The following is a 24863-nucleotide window of genomic DNA, read 5'->3' as shown; positions in this document are numbered from 1 at the left end:
TGCTACAGGATCAGCTCAGAGGAGGGGGAAGCGAGTGGCGAGAAGGTGGCAGGAGAGGAGCAGGAGATGTGGGATCTCGCTGGGGGAAACAGGCAAACAAAGGAAAAGGAGCAGATATTGACTCCTTGGGCCCTGTGCCACCAGGGTGACTCCATTTCACAAATTCCTCCACAAAATGCAAGACAAGAACAGCTTTCAGAGCACAGGGCAGACCTGCCCTTCGCTCCCTGCTGGCAGGGCAAGCCTGGCTGCATGTTTACAGAGGAGGGGAACACAGGTGAATATTCAGGGACTGTTTTCCTGCTTGCTTACACCTGCTGGGTACTTCTGAGTAGGATCACCCTTATTTGCACCTGGAAAAAACTGGACCTAGTACTCCTGTTTTCAGCAAAATTGCAGGAGTCAGTACAGAAAGCAGCCCTAAAGAAATCCTTTTCCTACCTCTGTGAACGAAGCTAGAGGGATTTCAAGCATTCAGGACACCTGGCTTGTACCCCCAGTGCTTCCAGCAAGCCATCCTGACCTGAGGTACAGCTGGGGGAGCAGGAGCTGCCATTGCCCAGAGCTTCACTCCTGCCTTTGCCATTTTCTCCAGAGGCAAGGGAGCAGCTTCCAGGAAAACCAGCCAAAAGTCAAACCAACACAGGGCTCTTACTGAGGCCCTGGAAATAGCAGGCAAACAGCTGTCATTTTCTTTCATTTGGCCTGGGTGCAATTTTCCTCTCCTCTCCAGTTTGCACAGGTCATTGCAGGGAGCTGGGATGGGAAGGGAAGAGCACGAGGAGCTGGCACAGGGTTCCAGCCCCAGCCAGCTCCAGTGCAAACCCTCCAAGGGCTTCCCCTGCCTTCTCCCTGCTGCTGGGCTCACACTGCTCCTTCTTGGAGCTGACTAAATGGCAGCTGATAAAAATACACCAGCACTTGTACTTGTGCTGTGCAGGTGTGTGCAGAGATGGCCCACAGCCCGGGGGAGGCAGCTCTGTGCTCAGGTGGGCTGATCAGCAAAGAGCAGCCTGAGCCCCCTCCTTCCTGAATTTATACTCCTACCTGCCCCCAAGTCAAAACATCTTGCCTGGCCTTCACTCCTGCTCTAATACAATGAGAAAATCTGGGGGAGACAGCTGTGGCACTGCTGCAGTCTTTCTGGTGGGTCAGTAAAGCCAGCTTGGGGCTCTCTGACACTTTCAGCCAAACAACATCACTGGCCCAAGGGACAGAGATGGATGCACCTGTCCTGGGAAGGGAGAGGCACAGCAGGGTCACAAAGCTGGGTTTGTTGCACCTTTTGTGGTCTCTGGGCCTGGAGCAGAAGGCACTCATTAATTAAAAGGAGAAAACAGCACAGACACGACCCCAGGGACCCCAGGCTGTCCCTCAGCACCAGCAGTGGCTGCTGCTCCTTTGGCTTCCCAGGGACAGCACAGGGCACAGCAGCCTTTGGCAGGATGATTTTCTGCCTTTGCCATGCCTTCAGCCAGCCCTACCCTCCCCAAAACAGCCCTGCCACTCAGAGAGGTGTAAAATAATCCTGCAATCACACTTGGCCACAGAACACAGCACAAGAGCTGATACTGTAATGGGGAGGGTGAGTGTCCCCTCTCTGAAGGGGAAAGGTGTTTCTTCCCCCTTTGCTGCAGTAGGACACAAGCCCAGAGATGCTATCACAAATATTTGTAGAGGTAGGTCAAAAGAGCCAAATTTTGGTAATTGAAAAGGAAAAAAAACCCCACAAAACAAAAAACAACCACAAAACCTCCCCCCCCCGCCAAAAAAAAAATCAGACAATAAAAAATTGCCAAAAAACCCTCACCAAACAAACTGAACCCAACAACAGCAACCAAAGAAAAAACCAAACAAAAAACCACCAAAAAACCCCAACAAAACAAAAAAACAACCAACCAACCAACCAAAAAACAACCCAAACAAAAACCAAAAAACATACTAGAAATAAAGTGAACAAACACAGGGTTAGAAAAATTGTTTCCTGAATTTCAGCTACAGCATCCTGGAGCTGCAAATTTGCCTTTTAGCCCTCTGCCTCTCCATTTAAGCTAATTACCTCACCCCTTCTCACACCAGGTAACAGAGTAAGACCAACCTTTTCTTCCCACAAGCATAGAGATTTCAAAGGCCTTGGACTTGACTATGTCAGTTTGTTCCAGACACCACAAAAGGTGTCCTCACTCAGGACCACTCTCCTAACAGATATCAATTTTCAAGCTTCCATCTTCAGAACTGTTCTAGTAAACAGACATTTTTTTTAAACCATACACAAACCTATCTTGAACACAAAAAATGACTGAAGTGGTTTGACTAAAAGGCTGCAGAAATTTAACCTTGGATACCACAATAACAAAGGCTCATCTTCATAGCCCAAACTTGGAGAAAATTATAAGCAACTGAAAATGAGTGTTTCAAATGGAAGTGTTATGCAACATGAATGACAGTGACCTGAAACGCCCAGAGCAGACTATTCCCCTCTCCAACATCCATCTATAGCAGCACAGGAAATGTTGGAGGCCTCAAACAAACAGCCACTTCCAGCTTGGAGATAGAACAGACACACAAAACCCTGCAGCACTTGAGTATCTTTTGGGTCCTTGCCTTACCAGAGTATTTCTGGAAGTTTAAATGAGGTGTGGCTTTGACAGCAGCCGCTAAAGCCGAGCTTGGGCTCACCTGAGGCCGTAGAGGACGGTGCCGTCGGGATGGAGCCGGATCATGCGGTTCTTCACTGTCACCCCGTGCAGAAAGGACTTCTTGTCGTTCAGGAAGTAGGTGTCAGGCAGCCACAGCTGGTCAGCCACCCTGTTGTCCAGGGTCAGGTTGAGAGGGAGGTCGTTGTAGGCCAGGCGTTTGTCCCGCCAGCTCTGCTGGAAGTACATGGTGATGGTGTAATCCTGGGGGAAACAGGCACACGTCAGCCTGGGCCACTGCAGCTCCAACACCCCTCCCAAATGGCACCCAGGTGTTTGGGTCCACACCTCCAATACTTTGTTTGTTGGGGTTTTTTGGGGTTTTTTTGGAGGGGTGTGTGCTGCCATTTGTTCTGTGAAAATAGGAGCAAGCGGGAGTTTTCCAGGGGACAAAACACATGACTCCAATCAAACAAAACTCCATCCCACTCCTGCTGTCCCAGCACCACCAGCAGCAGTTCAGGAGCACCAAAGGGTGTCAGCCATCAGTGGCTGCCCAGCAAAGACTTGCAGGGTTGTTCTCCCACCTCCCTCACATAAAGGTCACATAAATGCCATCCACGCATGCCGGGGCACTGCTCGTCACCACGCTGCTGGTAAAAGCCAATTTTGTTTTCAGCAGAAGCTGAGGCCATTCCAAAGGGCACAGGGAGAGCCTCACCTCGAGGCCAAGGTTTCAAGGTCGAGCCAGGCCAGCTGTGACAAGCTCTCAGCACTTGCCTCATTGCAGGAGCTGAGCTGGGAGCTCGTCGTGGTGCTCAGGAAGGGACATATGGGGAGGAAATCTGTCCTCAGTGGAGCATGAGCCACTGGTAAAGGGGCAGCTCCCTGAAAAACTCCACATGGATTTGGACATCAGGAGGAATTTCTTCATGGGAAAGGTTGTTAAACATCGGAATGGGGCGGCTAGGGAGGTGGTGGAGTCCCCAGCCCTGGAGGTGGCCAAGGGACAGCTGGACATGGCACTCAGAGGCTGACAAAGCAGGGCTCAGTCACAGGTAGAACTCAGTCTTAGAGGTCTTTTCTAGCCTAAATAATTCTGTGATTCCCAAACCATCCCCAGCTAGCACAATGCCACGGAGATCTCTTGCTTCCCTCCTGTCCAATAGAGAAAAGCTGACACTTAAAACTGTTGCTAACACGAATTTTATAGAAGCTGTTTGGTGGCTGTAGCTGTGCAGAAACCAAACCCATTGCTGGGCACATCCAGGGCACATCCAGAGGCCTTGGATCAGCCTGTTCAGAGGCACAGTGTGGTGCCACATCATGGAACAGTTTCTTCTTCTCAGGTAAACAAGCAGTGTAGGAAGGACTCTTGTACACACCAATGGCAGGAAACATTCTCACAACAGGTCTTAAATAGGCAGGGAGACAAGATTTTTTGGATAAACAAGATAGCACTAAACTAACAGGATGTTGTAGGCACAAGTCCTGTTGACAGTGACCCTACAGAAGTCAGAGATTTTCCCCCAAGTCCTTAAATAAAAAGCATTTTTGCAAATGATTAGAACAGGTGGGATCCCAGACACATTGTCTCTTCCCAAGCAGTCCCTGTGGTGCCACAGGAATCCTCTTGACCACATGAATTTGCAGGATGAGCCTTTCTGCTCTGCAAATCCCAGCTCTGGGCTGGTGGGAGCTTGCTCATGCACCAACATCTGGGCTGAGCACTGAGGCATCTGCCTGCCTGTCTTCTCCCACAGACTTCATTCAAAGCCAGGTTTGATTAACACCTCTGAAAACAAGCTCAAATAATCCCTCATCATGGATAATGCCAGCTTTTGGGTACCTAACTATGATTCAGAAATCCAGACCCACATGCACATCCGAAAGGTCACGGAGTAAATCTGCGGAGTACACCAGATACAGAGCTGTATCTGTCACTTGCTGTGCTGTCTCCAAAAGAGCAGAGACACAGTGACAGCTTTCTGGCCAAGGAGCTGTTTTGCTCTGCTTTTTAAAGGGCTGTAAACTCAGAAGCCTCCAGTCCATCTCTCTGAGGCACAAACATTCTCATTTCAGTCAGGACCCTGCAAAGGAAGGTGCTGTCCCCAGAATCACCCCAGGGTGCTTGGGGCTGCACTGCAGTGAGAGCACAGAGGAGCAGAGCACCCAAATTCTCTTACCCCATTGGTAACAGACTCATCCCTCACCTCTGGTATTCCTGGCTACAGAGGCATCCTTTCCATTCCCCTTTTGAGAATTCCACCCACATCTTGGCAAGCTCCCTCACTGACCTGCATTTTCCTAACCCTTGACAGAGCCCTGCAACACCTCACCCCTAACCAGGCCACCCTGCTGCCATGCAGGCTCCTGCCAGCCTCCAGGCAGCAGCAGGCAAGAGGTGGCACTGATCTCCAGAGGACAGAAAGGGCAAGGTGCTTACAGAGTCAACCAAGCACCTTCTGAACACATGCTCTGTACTCCCAGATGGGGACACCACTGGGACAGCACTGCTGGGGACAAACTCAGATGGGTGCAGGAAGAAAAGCCTACGCCCCAGCCATCAGCTAGAGGCTGTTGTTCAGGTGCAGAGACCTTCCTGGGGAAGAGCAGCCAGCCCAGCCCAGGGCTGAGCTCTGTTCTCCAACCTGCCTGGCTCTCTTGGCACAACAGATTTCTGTGGGCAGTACCGTGGATGTCAGCACTTGATCATCATGGTTCACACAGTGCCTCAGGTTTCCCTCAGCCTCCCTCTCTGCTGATTCCTGTGCTCCACTTCTTGTTCTGCTGCTCTCATCAGGCTGTTTTCTGGCAGGGTTTCTGGGCAGAAGGAAGAGCAGGGCAGGTGTCCACCCCACAGTGGTCAGCCCTCCCTGGCAGGACCAGGGGCACTGACGTGGGATGGGCACAGAGCCAAGCTGTGGGGAAGAGGGACAGGGCAGGTGTAACAGGGTGGTGTTTGCACCACTTAATTCATGGTTTGTCTGGAGTTTCTTCTGTCTTCACTCAGAGCCAGGATTAAAAAACACATGAAGGAAACAGATTTCCTCATGTTCGGGCTCGGTTGTTTATTAAATCTTATCTAAAGTACAGAAAATTCAGCAACACTTCCAGCCACCAGCTAAAAGAGAGCAAAATGGAGATTAATCCAGCTAGCTACAAGGTCTCTTAGAGCTAAACAGTCCAATAGAGAACTAACACCTGTATTATTTGTACTTTTAACCCAACAACCAAACTCCCGTGATCCTCAGTGCAGCACTGACTGTCCAACCAGAAACTGCTGCCTGAAACCATGAAGAAGGAAGATGAGCACAGAAAGAGACACCACTCAAATTCCTCCATCTTGTCCCATACCCATTACTATATTACAAAAACCTCAAATTCCAAACCCTTCACCATGTGAAAACACACACTTCTATTTAACTGTACACCTGTGATTTTAACTCCATCACTCAAATTTGGAGCCTTCTCCAAGGGCTCAGGTCCAAAGCAGTGTTCTGCAGGGGGTCAGTGCCAGAAAGCACAGAAAGCTCCAAACCCCAGGTTTGTGGGATCCAACAGGCTGGGGCAGGCTGGAGGCAGCACTGGCAGCATGCAGAGGGGCAGAACCCAGCAGAGGCAGCAGTGAGCTTGCCTTCCCTTCACCCCCTTTCCTGGTCAGGCAGTTATGAAGTACCCAAGTGCCACCCTGACATCACAGCCTGGCCAGGCTCCAGAGCTGCTGAGATCTTAATCCCAGCCTTCCTTTCAGAGGCACACACCAAAATGGCCAAGGGTGGCATCGTTCTGCAGCAGCAGCAGGATGGGCAGATGGAGCCAAGGCATGCAGGGGTTCACAGGTTCAGCAATCACAAGTACTGAGCCCGATTTTCCTCCAAGTCTTGGATGTTGATGCCTTTGTTGTGGGGTTCTATCTGCCACTGGGCTAATGTAAGGCTTTCCCAAACCTCCCACTAATCCATGGCACTCACAGGCCTGCTGATGCCACAGATATTGCACTAGCTGTGTTTCCCAGAATCATCAGCTGACAGAGGTTGGCCAGTTTACTGGGCTCAGTGAAGAATTTTGAATTCAAACACCCCTGGAGCCCACACACCCTTCCAGCTCTTCCTTCCACCCCATCACTGAGGCACTTTGGTGGGACAGCACAGCTGGATCTCCCTGCTGCCTGTGCCAGGGGTTAGTGAGGGATTTTTCTCTCTGCACACATCCCCAGTAAGCAGAGTTCTCCACTGGTGCTGCTGGAGGAGCAAAGGAGAGGTGCAGGAAAATCTGACTTTCCACTTGCCTCTGAACTGGAGCCTGGACCCTCCCCACCCTGCACCAGTGCAGCTCCAGCAGCAACAAAAATGCTTCCAAAGGATGGATCCCACTGGCTCTTTGTGCAGGACCATAAAATGCTCAGGCAGGGCCAGAGTCTGCCCATGACCATCACAGCTGGGGCAAGATGGGAGAGCTTTGTGGGGAGCTGCCAGCTCGCCCTGCCAAGTTGATCTGCACTGGGATGGAAGGCAGGACCCACACTGGAAGGGGCACAGGTGTGCCAGGACACCCTGTGCAACCTCCTGCTTCATCTGGTGCCTGCTGGGGGAGGAGAGGCTGCAAGGAGGGAGACACCTCTCCTCATCAGAAACTCCCTGCAGGTTGCACTTTGGAAAGTGTTCAACCGGAATTAATTAAAAAAAAAAAAAGCTGGGTCAGGGCAAAGGGGGTTTTTGAAGGGTGGATATGACCAGACATTGCATGCCACCCCTTGTTCTTCCTTTTTCCATCCCAAGGAAAAGCAAGTTTTGCAAGGATACCTGAAACTCAGTCCAGCTGGGCTTTGCTACCAGAGCTCAACTGGCCGTGTCAGGCTGCCCCTGCCCTGCCCAGCATCCCCCTGTGGGAGGCTGAAATGCCAGAATCCACACCTCCGGCCAAGGGGGAAGCTGTTTCAGCCCTGCTGAGGCTCACTGACCTAAAAAGCACGTGCCTCTTTGCTAAAAGGGCCTGTGTGTTTCAGAACAAGCCTCTCCTCCATCTCTGCCAGCCCAGCAGTGCCCAGACCCCTCAGTTTGTGGTACCCAGCAGCTCCCAGCTCCAGCACCACTCCCAGCACTTTAACCCCCTGCAGCAGCATCCCTGAGCATCAGCCTGATCCCAGAGCATCAACCTCATCCCTGAGCATCAGCCTGATCCTTGAGCATCAGCAGCATCCCTGAGCATCAAACTCACCCCTGAGCATCAGCCTCATCCTTGAGCATCAGCCTGATCCCTGAGCATCAACCTCATCCTTGAGCATCAGCCTGATCCCTGAGCATCAGCCTCATCCCTGAGCATCAGCCTGATCCCTGAGCATCAACCTCATCCTTGAGCATCAACCTCATCCCAGAGCATCAGCCTGATCCCAGAGCATCAGCCTCATCCTTGAGCATCAGCCTCATCCCAGAGCATCAGCCTCATCCCTGAGCATCAGCCTCATCCCAGAGCATCAGCCTCATCCCTGAGCATCAGCCTCATCCCTGAGCTGCCCTCCTGTCCCAGCAGCGTGCTCTGGGCAGCACAGCTCCCCTCCCGGAGCTCAGGTGGCACCTCAGCCTGCTGCAAAGCTGGGAATCTGCTGAGCCTGGCTGTCCCTGAGGGATCCCTGCACATGCCTGGCTCAGTGTGCTCTGCTGAGCAGCTCTGTGTGAGCTGTATCCAGCCCCCCTGGACGCCCCTGCTCCCAAATTTTCCACAGCCTCTCCAAAGGCTTTTTCCTGTCTCCTCCTTCCTGCCCTGTGAAGCACACAAGGCAGAGGTGGGAGCTGGCAGACACTCATGGGGCAGAGGTGCTGCCCTGTGAGTGCACCTGGAGGGACACAAAGAATTCTGCAGAAAGAAGAGGAGATTACCCCAGGTGTTGGAGTGATGGGGTGTCCTACCAGCTGCTGAGGGCAGGGATGCTAACATCCATCTCCAGATGAGGGGATGCTGATAATTCCAGCCTGTCCTGAGGCTGGTCTGGCACCCCAAAACCAAAGATGGTGTGCAGTGTGAGTGAATGTTGACACGGCAGGGGCATGAATGGAGGAAGGTATTTCCTGCACAACCCCAGAGGCAACAAACTCAGCCAAGCATGCACAGGGATTCCCCAGACTCTCAGAGGACAGGGCACAGAAGTCTGAGGGAACAGCAGCTGAGTCACAGCAAGAAGGGAAATAAGCTGGCACTATTGGTATGAATTCAAGAATGAATTTCCACTGGCTCATTTTCCAAACACCTTTATTAACATCTGTCCTCTAAGGTGCTTCTCCTCCTCCACCTCACAGAGCCCCTTTTGGGAGTGAAATGCTCCTTGGCAAGCAAACCTGGGCTGGCCCTGGACCCCTCCCCACCGGGGCTGGCTCTGTGCAGCCCAGGAGCAGAAATGACACCAGAGCTGCCCCTGGGAGAAGTGTCCCAGGCTAAGATGCCAGATCTGAGCAAAGGAACAAACACACTTGTGCAGAGGAAGGCAAAGTTTGGGGAGGACCAAGGCAGTGAGAGGATTTGTGAAAGCAGGGGATGTGAGAGGAGCCAGTCCTGCTGTGGGAGCACAGCTGGGTGCTGCTGAAGCACTGACAGACTGCAGGATGCTGAAGCTCGCAGATATTATCTGAACCCACATAACTCAGTGAGGACACAGAGCAGTTGTTTGTGTGTTAATAGTGTGCAGGGATGTGCCCAGACCACCAAGGGACACAGGGAGTCAGCTCAGCCTGGGAACCTGAGCTTTTCTACAGACCAAAGAACAGCAAGGGGTGGACAGGAGCAGTTAAGGCATCGTGTCCCCTTCTGCCACTGCAGAGGGAGGAGGGATACAGAATTAAGGAGCCTCTCTTCCCCTGCAGTCCTGTGTCAGTATGCAGGACACAAACCTGCTGTGAACCCAAGGGGAGTTCTTACAAATCTTTTACATTTTACAAATGTTTGTGCTGGTTTTGGAGACACCGGTGTCAGAACAAAAGTCTTTGTAGAGTCACAGCCTGTCTTCAGAAAGGAAAGAGAATGGCAGGGAGGAATATAAGGTAAAAAGGGTCTTTGTTGTGGTGCTTAGTTCTGCAGCTATTTGGACTTAAGGATCTCCTCAGTCAGAGCTGGTACCCTCTTAATTGAAGATACTCAGTTTCTCTTATGAGAGCTCATCTTATTTCTCAAAATATTCAACCTTTGGCATCTGCACTCCTGTGGCCGTGAGTCCCACAGCTGAGTTCTTCACTGTATGCACATCCCTTTAAACAGCTGCAAATCAGGTTTTCTCTTTTCCAACTCCTTGTAGTGCTCGTACTGAGCTGGTAAACAACCACAACCTTGTGCTCTCAGGCTCACAGGGTCCCACCCCCTTTTAGACACTTCAGGGTTACTCATCAGAGCACAAATAACTACAAACACTCTCAGAAGTAGTTGAGAGGCTCTGACAGAAGCAGGAGACAGCAAGGCAGGGAGAACTGGAGCAGGGGTTAAGCACAGAGCAGAGCTCTGGCAGAGTCTGATATTCAGCAATGGGTTTTTGCACAAGAATAGACTGAAGGCAAGGTAATGGAAATAACTTTCCACAGAGCCTGTGCAATTAGATGTTACAAAAGCATGAAGTCAGGAGCAGAAGAGTATTTTGGAAGGTCTGAGCATTAATATGGAAAATACATTCAAGATGATATGGAAAGGATCTCACAGGAAAGAATAGCTCAAGGATGCTGAGCCTGCTGCTGCAAGGCTTCATCTTCCACCTGCTCCCAGATTTGAGCAGAACTCCCAGGCAGCTCTCCCTAAATCCCCTAAGAGACACACATCATGGGCAGGCTGGGGCAGATCATTTTCCTTCTCTGTGACCCAGAGAAGCCTCAGCACTGAACCAGTCCAGAGGCAGAAGTGTGCAGGCTCATTAGGGGCTCCCCTAGACTCAGGCACCAGGATCAGGAATTGAAAGAATAACGTGTGTGGAGAGGTCAAATATTTGCTCAGAATCCAGCAGTTCTGGCAACACAGCCATTGCCTGTGCTGGTCCATTTTTGTGGATGACAAATGAGTTGGATACCTTTCAGTGGGGCTTTGAAAGTGAAGGTGACTGTTCCAGGCTCTACTGGAGGCTGTTTCACCAAGCACTTGTGAGGCACTGGGAACAATAACTTTTCTCTTCTGCTTTTTTTTTCACTTTTCTTTTGCTCTTCTGCTGCTGCAGGACTCTGGGCATGAGGGATAAAGGAGGTTTTGCAACTCATCTCCAGCTCTAGCTGTACCACTTGACTTTTTTCCCCCCTGACTTTGATAAAAAACCTCCTTTTGGAGAAGCAACCAAATAAAAGTCCTTCCCTATATAAGCAAATGACATATGGTCTCCTTGTCCAAGATCACAAAAGAACATTAGGAAAGCCAAGATGCTCCAGAAAAAGGGAGAAAAATGGAACATCTGACTTAGTAAAAACCAAGCTGCCACTGCCAGAGACTAATGAACAGTTTGCTGGCTTCAACTTCTTTGATGATTAAACACCAGCTCTTGTTCCCGTCATTCTTGGGAAAGAAATTAAAGGACAAAGTAGTCCTCAAGTATGTTTCATTTGAAGGAGGGGATAGGAGAAATAGGAGGAATTGTTTTGAAGGGGAGAAGACAGGATTTGCCTGCAGTCAGCTGCAAGGGGTTGGAACGGTGTAAAATGTACAGGAATGTAGAGGAATATGTACAAGAAGGTACAGGAATATACAGGAATGTACAGAAATTTACAGGAATGTACAGGAATATACAGGAATGTAGAGGAATAAAGAGAAATGTACAGGAATGTAGAGGAATTTACAGGGATGTAGAGAAATGTACAGGAATATACAGGAATGCAGAGGAATGGACAGGGATGTAGAGGAATGTAGAGGAATTTACAGGAATGTACAAGAATAAAGAGGAATATACAGGAATGTACAGGGATGTACAGCAATAAAGAGGAATGTACAGAAATATACAGGAATAAAGAGGAATGTAGAGGAATGTACAGGAATGTACAGTAGGAATTTACAGGAATAAATAAGAATGTACAGGAATAAAGAGGAATGTACAGGGATGTACAGCAATAAAGAGGAATGTAGAGGAATGTACAGGAATATGAGGAAGGACAGAGCACAACAGCCTCAGCCCTTCCTCTCAGCAAGCTCACCAAAGAAAACCACTCAGCCCTCACGTGGGATTGTCCATCTCCAAAGAGATAAATCAAGGCATCCCAGAGCTCAATGTCCACCACTTAACCTGCCAGGAGTGAATACCTGCCAGGAGCCTGTCCAGCCCCCAGACAGCAGAGTCTGTTCAGGCTCTTACCTTTGCTTGAGGCAGGAGGCAGCAGATTTGTACTTACTGTACTTTTCATGGGGAGAGCATCCTGCCAAAACACTGCTTTTAATTTCTGTTTTGGTGCAAGTGCCAGTGCCCAGCTTACAAGTCTGAAGTTGTGCATGACAGCTGTTGTACATAAAATGACAAATATTTCAATTACTGCCCTTCTCCCTACACTTCAGCCTAGCAGGCAGGAAAGACCAAATCTTTTTCCACCTCTCTTTTTGAATAGCCAGATGTCAGCACTGACTTGGGAATCAGGATGAGCACTCTTCCAGCAGTGCAAGGAAGGGCTGGCTTCTTGGATATACTCTGTGCCCTTCTGTGCTGCAGGTCTGTGTGCTCTTGAACTCATTTTCTTCCAGACCTGAGAAGTACTTGGCATGGATATGTTCCCCTCACTAATCTGATCTACTTTTGTAGTAATTTGCATGTGTTTAATTGCTGAATGCATGACCAGAAACTGGGACAGGTGTCGGCAATATCCTCAACAACTCAGGGTGTGCCGGCAAAGTGTGGCTTTGTTGCCCTATTTCTCTCCTGCCTGGCCCTCTCCCTGCAGCACCTGGAATGGCGCTGGCCCTGCAGGTGTCACTTTAGAGGACATAGCTGAGTTCTCAGCCAAGGGGATCTGCTGAGACAAGAGCTCCAGAGTCCTGAGCCTGCCCCTCAGTGCCCTGACTGAGCCCCATGTGTCACCTGCTGGACTGCCCCAGTGCTGCTGGAAGTGCAAAGTGAGAGCAAAGAGACAGAATGATGGGCACAGGGACAAGCATCACCTGCTCTGTGAGCACAGGCAGAACCTTGCTCAGAGTTACAGGCAGCAATCCCAAAATCACAACCTGCAGCAAACCTTCCTCAGGCAACAGCTTTGAAAACAACAGCAGGCAATTTCTACCCCTGAGCAATGAAATCTGTGAGCTGTGCTCCCCATCCCTGTGAGCTGTGCTCTCCATGGCTGTGAGCTGTGCTCTCCATCCCTGTGAGCTGTGCTCTCCATCCCTGTGAGCTGTGCTCTCCATGGCTCTGAGCTGTGCTCTCCATGGCTGTGAGCTGTGCTCTCCATCCCTGTGAGCTGTGCTCTCCATGGCTCTGAGCTGTGCTCTCCATCCCTGTGAGCTGTGCTCTCCATCCCTGTGAGCTGTGCTCTCCATGGCTCTGAGCTGTGCTCTCCATGGCTCTGAGCTGTGCTCTCCATGGCTCTGAGCTGTGCTCCCCATCCCTGTGAGCTGTGCTCTCCATCCCTGTGAGCTGTGCTCTCCATCCCTGTGAGCTGTGCTCTCCATCCCTGTGAGCTCCATGGCTCTGAGCTGTGCTCTCCATGGCTCTGAGCTGTGCTCTCCATGGCTCTGAGCTGTGCTCTCCATGGCTCTGAGCTGTGCTCTCCATGGCTCTGAGCTGTGCTCTCCATGGCTCTGAGCTGTGCTCCCCATCCCTGTGAGCTGTGCTCTCCATCCCTGTGAGCTGTGCTCTCCATCCCTGTGAGCTCCATGGCTCTGAGCTGTGCTCTCCATGGCTCTGAGCTGTGCTCTCCATGGCTCTGAGCTGTGCTCTCCATGGCTGTGAGCTGTGCTCTCCATGGCTGTGAGCTGTGCTCTCTCTATCCCTGTGAGCTGTGCTCTCCATGGCTGTGAGCTGTGCTCTCCATGGCTGTGAGCTGTGCTCTCTCTATCCCTGTGAGCTGTGCTCTCCATGGCTGTGAGCTGTGCTCTCCATCCCTGTGAGCTGTGCTCTCCATCCCTGTGAGCTGTGCTCTCCATGGCTCTGAGCTGTGCTCTCCATGGCTCTGAGCTGTGCTCTCCATCCCTGTGAGCTGTGCTCTCCATCCCTGTGAGCTGTGCTCTCCATGGCTCTGAGCTCTCTCCTCACTCTGTCCCCCCAGGTGCCAGCAGCCAGGCCAAACCCAGAGCCCTTTCTGCCCCTCACTTCTCTTTGTGCACCACCAGCTAGATTGCTCTCAAAACCCAGCACAACTTAAGGAATTGCCTTTTCCTGAGAGCAGCCACTCAGTTTTGTTTCCTGTGCTTGCCATGGCAATCCAGCACAGAAAGGCACACTTTGGCCACAGACCCCTCTAAGGGCTGAGATGAAAGTCCATACATAAATCTGGGAAAGCCCTACATGAATTTGTCCTTTTTGGGGCAGATAGGGATGCTGTTACACCATCTTCTAATCCTAGATGGGCTGGGAGCTGATAGGGAACTCACATTTATGTTTTGTTAGAGCATCAGATGTCTCCAAATGGCTGCTCCAAGTCTTCCCAAGTCCCTTCTCACCTTTACCATATTACTTAAGGCAAAATCTTAACCTAGCCCCTTTTGTGAGCTCTCTTAACCTCTCCCCAGGCCTGCCCATGCCCACAGTGTGGGACACAAGCATTAATGTCCCATCTCTGTGGAGAAGAATTACCACCAGGCATTGCAGAGCTGGGAAAGGGAATCCAAGAACTTACTTTTATTACAAAAAAGCTTGGTGTGAAGTGCTTGGTGATTTAAAACAGATTATGCTGACCCACCACAGAAAACCCTGGTGCTCTCCAAGACCATTTTCACCTTCCAGTGATGACCTGCACTACTCCAGCTCCCTACCCCACTGCCCTCCACAGTGCTGGTGCCTGAATCCCAGCTCTCAACTCCCCTTTCCTCTCCTTCCTGGCACTGCCCTCCTGCCTTACAGCCTGTGCTGCCAGTGTCCTCCTGTACACACATATTGGCATATCTAATATACAGCCATGAAAGCTCAAAAATGCTTTTAATAATTACTTGGTATTTAATTAAACATGCAACAACCAGCCTATTAGAGTAAATTAAATCTGAGTGAGACATTTGGACAGCGACTAGTGAAGATATCAGTTTCCAAAGCTCTGGGAAGGATGGAGGAAGAAAACTGGATTATGTCAAGGGAAAGCTGATGCTGGAAGATGAGTGATGCTTCCTAAACCTTTCCCCCACATCTCTGGGCAAGTGCTAAGTGTGTAAACACAGAAATTGTTTTTTCCTCCCTGAGGAAAAAAATTAAGACAGAGCTTGTAATTCCCTGTGCTGTCAAGACCTCCAGTGCAGTTTGGGGCTGCAGAGGTAGGAATTCATATTATAAATAAAGCAATATTATTACTTTACATGGCAAAATAAAATTTAAAAATATATTACTGAACATGGCAAAATAAAATTTAAAAATATATTACTTAACATGGCAAAATAAAATTAATGTATATCCAGCTCTGAGCACTGAAACCATGAGACTCTGCAACAATATCCAGAGGACTTTGAAGACATTGTTTTAAGTTAGGGAAGGAAGGTTCCAAAAATTGCCAGAAAGATGTCATTTCCCAGGAGTTAGCCAGAGGCAAGCAAATCATTTAAGACAAGTAGCACCTCCTGGGTGAAACCATCACCTCAACTAGGCACAGATTGGCTTGACCAAAAACTTAGATTGGTGTTTGTTCCTGTAGAAAGCAGAGTTTGGTCACGTAGGAAGGATGCAGTAGATGGTGGAGAGCAGAACACATTTCTGGCAGGGGGGGTCAGTTAGGTGTCAGCACACAGGATGGCAGCCCTGGGGCTGGGAAAACAAGTCCTGATTTTCAACAGGAACAGGTGAAGTGGATACAAACCACTTCACCTGCAAATCCTCAGACTCCTGCACCCAGAGACAGTTCTGTATCAAGGGTGACTTTCTGCAGTGACTATTCTGCAGAATATACAGCTGTATGTGTGCAGGATATTCACACCTCAGGGGACAAGCTCAGTGAGAGGGAATGGTGGCAGAGAGAAGGGCCAGCAATCAGCTTTGTCAGCTGTAGAGTGGACACAGCCCTGCCCAGTCATGCTGGGACAGCAAGAAAGGGCAGGGCTATCACCAGATGTGTTCTAGGAAAGAATTTCTGCTGGAAAGCAGCAGTCATGATGGATGGGTGATGGAAACCTCCTCCCCCATCCGTGGTTAGGCTGCCCCTGGTTGTTGCAGCCCAGGCTGAGGCCAGCAGAGTGCCCACCAGAAGGACCAGGCTGGCCTCCCCCCTCCATCCATGCCAGTCCTGGCTGTGGGATCACAGACTGAGGGGTGGGTGCTGCTGGCACTCAAACAGCATCCACACTGCAGCTGTTCACTGCACTCCTGATTCTGCTGAACGAGCCAAGCTTATTACAGGGTGCATGAAGGGGGGAAAATGAAAAAAAGAAGAGGTTTCAGCAGGCTGTGGAGGTCCACAAGCAGAGCAGACTTTGACTTCACAGCCAACTGGACGGGGAGGACAAGCTGCAGTCCCTGTCCATGCTGAGTGCTCGCTGCAGCACCAGGACCAACAGCCCTGGAGCCAAGGAGCTCTATTTGCAGAGTTGGCAGGGAGCCCACGTGAGCTCAGTAAATAAAGTATCCAGATAACAAAAATACCCAAAAAGACTGTTTATTTTTTTTTCCTGAGGGATCTGATATGGAGAGAAACATAGGGCAAACCCATCCCTCCCTCCAGAAGAGTAGAAGACACAGAACCTGAAAGGTCTGATGGCTCCCAGCTGGTACAGCTAAATACCTGACACTCCTTTTTGGGGCAAACTTGGGCTAACAGGGCTCAGCCAGGAGCTTGTGTATTGTAAAACCTCTGCAATCCTAGCTGCAAACTCTTGATGGATGAAAGGGTCAGTGCTTGGTGTATCAGAAGGTGGGCAGGGGCACAGAAGCCACAGCTGCCTTCCCCTGCAGCCACACTGAAGATACAGGAGACACTGGGCTAGCAGGGTGCTGCAGAGGGAAAAGGAGATGAGGTCCAACCTGTAAGCAATGAGCAGGTTTTGGGTTTGCTTCCCTCCTCAGCAGAGCCTCAGATGGGAGCCCAGCACACCTGGAAGATGCAGGCAGGGAGGGATGAGGTGCCATGCTCAGCTTGGTGCCCCAGCACAGCCTGGGCAGGCAGTGGAGACCAGCTGTGCACACCTGGCAGGGAGGGGACAATGGATCTTGCCTTTCACTCCCTCCTCTGCCATTTTTTTCTGGCTGGGGCTGGCCTGAGATTCTGTTTGTGCCAAGGCAGCAGGGACTACCCACAGCTGATCCCACAGGCATGCCAGCCCTCCTTCCCCAAAATGATCCCTTCATCTGACTAGAGGACCTCAGAGATGCTCTCTGGATCTCCAAACAGCTCAGCAGACCCTCTTCCTTCTACCATCCCTTTTCCTTGAATGTTCCTTTTTCTCTGTAGCCTAGCAACTCAGCACAGACTCAGAATATTAACAGCTCCTGTCCCCACACACGATCTTCTCCAGAGGCCTGAAAAATGTGATAGCAGAGAGGCTGAGAGGGGTAGGAGCATGCATGAGATGTGGGGAGCCTCTCCCAGCATTCAGAAACAGCAGAGCCATTCAGCTGTCGGATCTGCCACCTTCACTTAACATGTACATAACATATAGAGCTATTTATAGCCCCATTTATTTACATATTCAAATAGCAGCACGACACACAAGCACAAGTGTTTGGATTTAGGTTCTATATTGAGGTACTGGCACTCTTGCACAAATACATTCTCTGTTGCTGGGTGCTTTAAATGTATATATGACAGGATGTCAGAAGGTCAGATTCTCAAGGTCTAATTTGGTTTTCAATCAAATCAGATGAAGCTTTTACTTGGGGGGAAAGCTACTTTAGCATTCTGCAGTAATCCTCTCCAATGCTGCAACATTGCTGTTGAAACAGGTGGCAGTTTGGAACATTGCTCTCAAACAGAGCCAGCTTTTTAATACATGTATATATATAAAATATATATAGGCTGGGGGAGTTTTGCCCATGTAAAAACATGAATAAAAATTTAAGCAGGGGTGGGGGGGATGTGGAGGGAAATGATCCCAGGCAGTTTTGTGCAGTAGGAATTCTAACTACTACAGGGATGCTGGGGTGCAAGCTGAAGTGGTTCATACCAGCACCATACAACATGCTCAGAGCTAAAGATAACTGGGCTGCTAGAGGAACAGATGGAGCACTGCAATGCATAGCCCTGTTGAGCTGAAAGCATGCTGCAAACCATCCAGCCACAGCCTCTCCTCCTCCCCAGCAGCAATCCTCGCTGGCGTGGGGCGCAGCCGCCTCCCAAGTGCACAGTGAACTCGGCCTTTTCTGGGACTGCACCCAAATGGCCCCGTTTGGGAACTGCCTGCTGAGCAAAACGTGGGAATTCCAGCTCTGAGAGCTGGGGCAGGGCTGTCAGCCCTCCCCAGGCTTGGATGGCTCTGGAGGACTCGCAGAGCTCCTCAGGGAGAGCAGCCCCGTGGAGTCACAGAGGGGCAGCACTCTTGACAAGCATCGCCACCAGGTTTTGTTTGTGCTGCAAACCCCAAGCTCTGGGTTGGGAATGGGCCAGTTCACCCCACAGCTTTTCCCATCACCCACAACTTCCCATTATGCAAAGAGCATTCTGCAAACTCTCAGGTGAATGCAGGGAGATCCCCAGGCAGACACAAGCAGTGTAGAACAGAAAGCTCCAGGGGCAAGAGGGAATCATTCCCTTGTCTCTCCTCAACTGAGAGCTTGCTCCAGCAAGGTTCCCACAGTTCACCTCCTACTTATGGCCAAATCGTGCCATTTGGCCAACAAAAATATTCATTCAAGGTCATCACTAATGTGAAAAAGTCACAGCCCATCAGCACAAGCCCAGGGGAGCCCTTTTTGGGGAAGCAGTGGAGCTGTCCCCTGGCACCAGCAGAGCCTCAGGACTGCTGCTCCCTGCCCCAAGGCACCCAGTCCTTGAGCCCTCCAAAGGAATTCCTGGGGCTCTGTGCAGATTGGGGCATTTGGAGAGGCTGCATGGTGATCTTTGCCGTGTTACTTAGCAACTGGACTCTAAGTAGTAGTGAATTTACTGGGCTGTCACTGCAGCCCGAGCAGTACCAGCAGCAAGGGCACGGGGAGAGCTCTGTCATGGGAATGGGATAACTTGTGAAGTATTATGGAAGGCAGGCGAGATTTTTCCTTTCTACAAGTTGCCATAAATGCAGTAAATATTGACATATGAGTCACACTGACCTATTTTCTAGCTTTTGAGCCAGGACAATCTCTTTGCAACTGATTTCAGAAGCAGCGAATGGGGAGCACTTCAGGCCCTTCACGGGTTCACTTTATTCTTGACTATTTTGTGCAACCCTTTGGAAGAGCCATCCCCATCTTCCAGGCAGACAGGGCACCACTCCTTGTTTAAACCTGAGCACCCAATTTCCCCACCACCACCCTGCAGAGCACCCCTGGGGCCAGATCCTTGTCCTCACACACTGCCCCAGCCCAAGGGATGGTTCAGCACAAGCAGTGGGAATTCTGTTAAAGAAAGGCATCGTGTGATGTGAGGTGTGCACATCTGATCCTTGACTTTTCAGGCAGTGTCAGTGCTGGTGAAAATCACCCTCAGCCTCAGCACTCACAGGATATCACCGCTGCAAGGATGAAAACATCCTAACCCCAAATCTAGCGATGGCAGATGAGGTGGGTCCCTGACAGCAGCTTGGCAAAGGTTTCTGGAGCTCAGTGGATTCTGCTCTTGCCTCTCTCCAGAGCAGGCAGCTGTGCCTCCTGCATGCAAACAAGAGCATCTCAAAGCTGCCAAATCCAGAGTGGTTTGGAGGTTACTCTCCACCCTGCCACAGCCATCTTTTACTCCTCCAAACATCCCTCTGGCAGCAGGAAAAAACATCAAAATTGCTTTCACTCAGCCTGCCAAGTGTTTGTGTGTCCCACTCACCACTCTGGGGAAGCAAAGTGAGCAGGTCCCCAGGGTGGCTGATGGCAGTGTGCACATGGACCTTTGCTCCCCTGGCAGCCTCCCCTCGAGGAAAATGCTGTTCCAGGTGTACAGAACCAGCAGAGTTTGATTTCCCAGCCATGCCATGCACTCAGCCCCACACAGCAGGAGCGGAAGGGCCAAGAGCTGTGTGAGCCCAGCTGTGCTGAGGCACCAGCCCTGAGGAAACCTTCCATCCCAGCTGTCTGCTGCAATGCCCTGCTTTAGACCACAGCCACAGAAGCCCCTTGTGTATAAAAAAGGCACAGAACCCCAGCTGCCCATGCCTGTAGGGACAGCTCACCCCAAGCCAGAGCTCTGCCATCCTTACCAGGAGCAGATCAAATCTCACAGAATCACTGAGGTTGGAAAAGACCTCCAAGGTCATCAAGTCCAACCTTTGACCAATACCCCCATGGCCACTAAAGCACACCACAAACTGCCAGGTTTCTGAGCACTGCCAGGGATGGTGACTTTGCCACTTCCCTGGGGAGCCTGTTCAAATTCTTAACCACTCATTCAGTGAAGAAATTTTTTGTGATATCCAGCATGAATCCCCCAAATCCTTCTCTACAACCAAAGCCCCACAGCACCCTCTGCTACCTACAACACTTCCATCAGGAGCCTCCAGCACTCCAGCAGGACTACATCCCCTGCAGCACCACGACAGGGCACCATCTGCAGCTCAGCACCAGCCCTGCCTCCCAGATTTTGGCAGTCCTAAATATTCAGCAGCCTTGAATACCAAGATGTAATGTGTACACACACACAGAGTTTAGATCCCACAGTGTCACAGGGCTGGGGATACCCAAGGCTACAGAGAAACATTTGCAGCGCTGGAGTGTCATGTCATACTTGTATCTCACAGCATATAACTCCAGAAAACTCTGACTGTGGGATTTAAATGCTTTAACCTTTGCTTTTAAAAAACATTTGGATACCCAAGGACATAGAGACTGAGAAGTATCTGTATGTCATTTCTCCATTGAAAAGAGACAGCAACAAAACAGAATGTTTTCAATTAAGAATAAGGAAAACATTGACACATTTGAAGAGAGTAGATGGTACTAAAAGGCACAGCACAATGGTAGAACTTTCTTCTTTAAAATCTTGCTTTTTAAGGCTCAATACACCTACAGCAATGGAAAATCCTTTTCAAGGGCACATTGCAGCAAATTGTGTTTGTCCAGTACTGCAGGTGTACATGTATTCCAGAGAAAACAGAACTGCAAAGCCTGCTCAGGACAGATCCCACCACAAAGTCTATTCCAAGCACACCCAAAACATGGAAAATTTGATGTAGTGAGAAGAGGAATGCCCCACTCTGGTGGTGTAACAGGTTGTAGGATGAGCTGTCCTGGTCAAGAACACCCTTACACAAAACCTGGTCCACTTCATTTTGGGTTCAAAGCCAGTTGAGAGCCCTTGCAGCTCATGGCTGCCTTGAGACATGCTTTACATCTCTCTTGAGCAGGGAAATCTGCCAAAGCAGACAGCTTGTTTTTCAAGCAAGCTTGGAGAAGTTGGGAAATAACAGCCACGATGCTTCCTGCCATAACCTCACAGAGATGCAGTGCAGCGTGCCAGCACCAGAGCAGTCACTCCAACAAGGCACAGCCTGGCAAAGGGGCACGGGGCTGGGAACCACTGAGGCACTGCAAGAGCTTGCCCAGAGAAGCTGGGCCTGCCTCTGGATCCCTGCAAGTGTCCAAGGCCAGGCTGGACAGGGCTTGGAACCACCTGGGCGAGTGGGAGGTGTCCTGGTTTGGAGTGAGATGGGCTTTGAGTCCCTTCCAACCCAGACCATTCTGTGGCTCTCTGAAGCAAAACATCAAGCCAAGCATCCTGCCCCAACCCCTAACCCCTCCTCACTGCAAAAGGAACTGACAATCCCACAGGCATCCCTCCTTTCACACCCCTATTCCTGCAAATGTTTTTATCTGAAGCCTTGTTTCCTACACTAGCCCTCTGCAACAATCCTCTTGTAACTTTTCAACTTGTCACCAGGTTTATAAAACTTTAAAGCCGGTGCTATAACAAACTGAAATGATGTTATTGCAGATGTAGGAGAGCATCTTGGGATGAATAAATTATAGGAGCCACAAAGAAATCATGACTATAATGGCTGGATGCTCCGAGCTGTCTACGGTGTGCAGACACAGGAGGGAGCAGGTTTAGGACTGCACAGATCACAGGGCAGGAAAATTGAAGCGTTATGAAGGGTAACCTCCTCTTATTTCAAATGCATACAAAACTTCTGGTAGTTTTCCTCATTGAAATAGTGCCTTAATACTTCAAGGGAGTCTGAACTGTCTGGTGCTAGAAAAATATGTCCCCAGAGACAGGCTAGAGAGGGAAGAGGCAACATGGGAAGGACTAGTCCTTGTCTGGTCCCACCATGCAGGAATACACAGCACACCCTGAGCAGACCAGTCCTCAGCTGGAGGAAAGCACATCCAGAGTGGGGGAAGACTTGCAGCTCTTTCTGGAGCCCCTGGTACTGGACACTGTCAGAACTGCACCAGCAGGGCAAGCTGGGTGAGCCAGAGCCTTAGGGTGAGACACTGTGGGCAGCATTCTGGGCAGAAGCACAAGGACAGTCAGCCACAGGCTGCTCCAGCTGAGTGTGCCATGAGCTCCTCACTGCCACAGCTCTTCATCTGCCAGCTCAGAACCAGCTGCAGCTCTCAGTAACCTGGGCACACCAGGAGACCTGAACGTGTCACTGCCCCAGTGCCCCTGCACACCAACAAGAGTCCATAAACACCTGCAGGCTGTTCCCTTGATGCCTGAAGATTTTACATTTTATGTTTTCCAGGTTCTGTACTGCATTAGTGAATAACTCTGAACTCCTTACAGAGTGTCAGTGAGCTCTCCTCACACTTTGGGCAGACAAAACAATCCTTCCAGCCCTGAGAACCAAGGTCACCATCACAGCCTCAGGCCCCAAAAGGTACAAACAGAAGTGAACTGGGGGGGAGCAAACTGGGGGAATGTGACTTCATTACCTGAAGCTGTAATTGGACAATTAACCCCTGATATGCAAACAGACCAAACTTATATCTGCCAAAAATACTCGTGACCATTGTGCATCTTGGGTGTAGCCTCAGAGGCTTTTGACTGCCCAAGGTGTTCCTGTTAAGGGCTTTTAATAAATACACACTTTATTATTTTGACTGCCCAAGGTGTACCTGTTAAAGACCTTCAATAAATTTTTTAATTTATAAAACCCAGTTTATTCTTTTAACTCTGTCCAGCCTCTGTTCTAAGCAGCCATTGCAGGCATCACCCTGCTCTCTGCAACTGAGTGCCAGGTCAGCTCAGAGGAGATGGGCTGGGTGAGTTATCCAGGAGATCCATCCTCCTGACCTTCATGGGTCACCTGAGCTCCTCAACAGCAGCAGGAACATTCCTCCTCTCAGCCTGCCTTCAAATCCCCGACTTGCAAATTTGTACAGGAGATGAAAAGACTCCAGCAAGGCCTTTCATCTTCATGGATCAGCACTTCCCAGAGGGTCTGCCACTCAAATGTGCCCTCCCCAATACCTATTTGGCCTGGCCCCTGGCATCCTTCCCCAGACATTTCAATTGATGTCACTGATCTTGGCTCAGCAAATAATCCTTCTAATCACTGACAAGAACAGAGGCTGCAGCTCGGTGTTGCTCAGCCCTGCTGAGGGGGGTACACAGCAAGAAAGCATCACTCCAGAGAGTGAGCTTGGCAACATGGCAGGCCACACACAGGCAGCAGCTGCCACCAACCTGGAGGAGACACCTTTTGAAATAAGGGCTGCACTTTTGGTCTCTCATCACTGGGAGATGGTTCTCACTGTAGCTGTGAACACCCTGCAGCCTGTCATGGCACAGGATCTGGGCATGGCCTCAAGGGAGCTGGAGTGCACCAGCCTTGGGTCTCAGAACACACATGGCATCAACAGGCAGCTGCAAAGCATTCTGTGTGCCAGAGTGCCTGGGAACATCCAGCATCAGGACATTGCTGTGCTGCCTCTTCAGAGAGCCCTGTGTCCCCCAGGACAGGAATGTCACCACAGCTTCATTTTGGGAACAGGGCTCCCATGGGAGTGAGGGCCAGGAGTGCTCGTGGATGGAGTGGATCCCTCCACAGCACCACAGCCAGCTGGGCTCCCATGGAAAGCAGCTTTGGGAAGCATGCAATGTCTGGTCACTGAGAGCACTTGTTCCCCACCAGCAGGCACCAGGAGTCCCAGGAAAGGCCTGGGAGCTGGGGGCTCTCCTCAGCCTGCCCAGTCCCAGCACCAGGGCCATTGTTCCCAAAAGGATGTCTGAGGATTAATTAATTATCCTACAAGGGGCAGTAAGTAATAACACTCCTTGTGGAACAATAGAAGCTATTTGGTAGCCATGACAACCCAGCTTCACTTGTGTGCCTTTAATTTATTCATTGCACAGTTCCTTTCCCAAGCACACAGGATGCCAAAAAAATGCCTTGTTTTTCTTGCCAGTATCCATGTCCAGAGCAGGGGTAAAACACAGCCCTTTCCCCGGGGCATCTGTCACACAGAAGAATGATGCACATATAATCCCTTCAGCCTGGAAACTTGCATCACATGAGAACTCTTCTGCTCCCTGAATGTTTGTTCTTTAAGATGATTCTGATTTTTAACCCCTTTTTGAAGCTGCCTCACCATGCTGCTCAGAGATCTTGATCCTGAATAAATTCTCACCTACAGCCACCTCATCTCTCATCCCCAAACCTTCCACACCCTTTCCCCCTGCCCAAATCTATGTGGGAAAGATGGGCAGGAGGTTATTCTTGTCAAACAGAGAGGCAGGAGGGATAACCAAAAGCCTAGGAGTGACATTCCTTCACACCCACAGCAGTGTGGCATGGACAGTGGTGCCCAGCCTGACCACAGCCACGCCACCACCCCCAAAATCCATCACTGTGCTGCTCAAACCCTGCAGCACCCAGAGCAGCACGTGGATGAAGGTCTGTGCCAGGAAATCTGGGCATCACAGAGGGATTATTGTTGCTGTTTGTCCCCCAGTTCTGTGCCAGAGGGAAGCAGGGGCTCACTGGAGAGGGCAGAGCACCACATTTACGTGCCAGGGGTGGAAATGCTGCTCACACCTGCTGGACAAAGCTTGATCAGCCCCTTTGGCCCATGGA

At 50.4% G+C, this 24863-nt stretch overlaps 1 protein-coding gene across 2 annotated transcripts in view; it reads right to left on the bottom strand.

Moving 5' to 3' along the window:
- The window catches only part of LOC117002853 (gamma-aminobutyric acid receptor subunit beta-4), a 73468-nt gene that overhangs the window by 20946 nt on the left and 27659 nt on the right, over positions 1 to 24863 (bottom strand). For both annotated transcript variants that reach the window (XM_033072340.2, XM_033072339.2), the window contains exon 4: positions 2680 to 2900. In XM_033072340.2, coding sequence (XP_032928231.1) covers positions 2680 to 2900 — 221 coding nt within the window. The remainder of the gene's footprint in view (positions 1 to 2679; positions 2901 to 24863) is intronic.

The sequence above is a fragment of the Catharus ustulatus genome, chromosome 14 (genome assembly GCF_009819885.2).
Source record: "Catharus ustulatus isolate bCatUst1 chromosome 14, bCatUst1.pri.v2, whole genome shotgun sequence".
Taxonomy (NCBI): Eukaryota; Metazoa; Chordata; class Aves; order Passeriformes; family Turdidae; genus Catharus; species Catharus ustulatus.
Note: the sequence above shows the minus strand (reverse complement) of the source record. Positions and strands in the feature narration are given on the sequence as shown.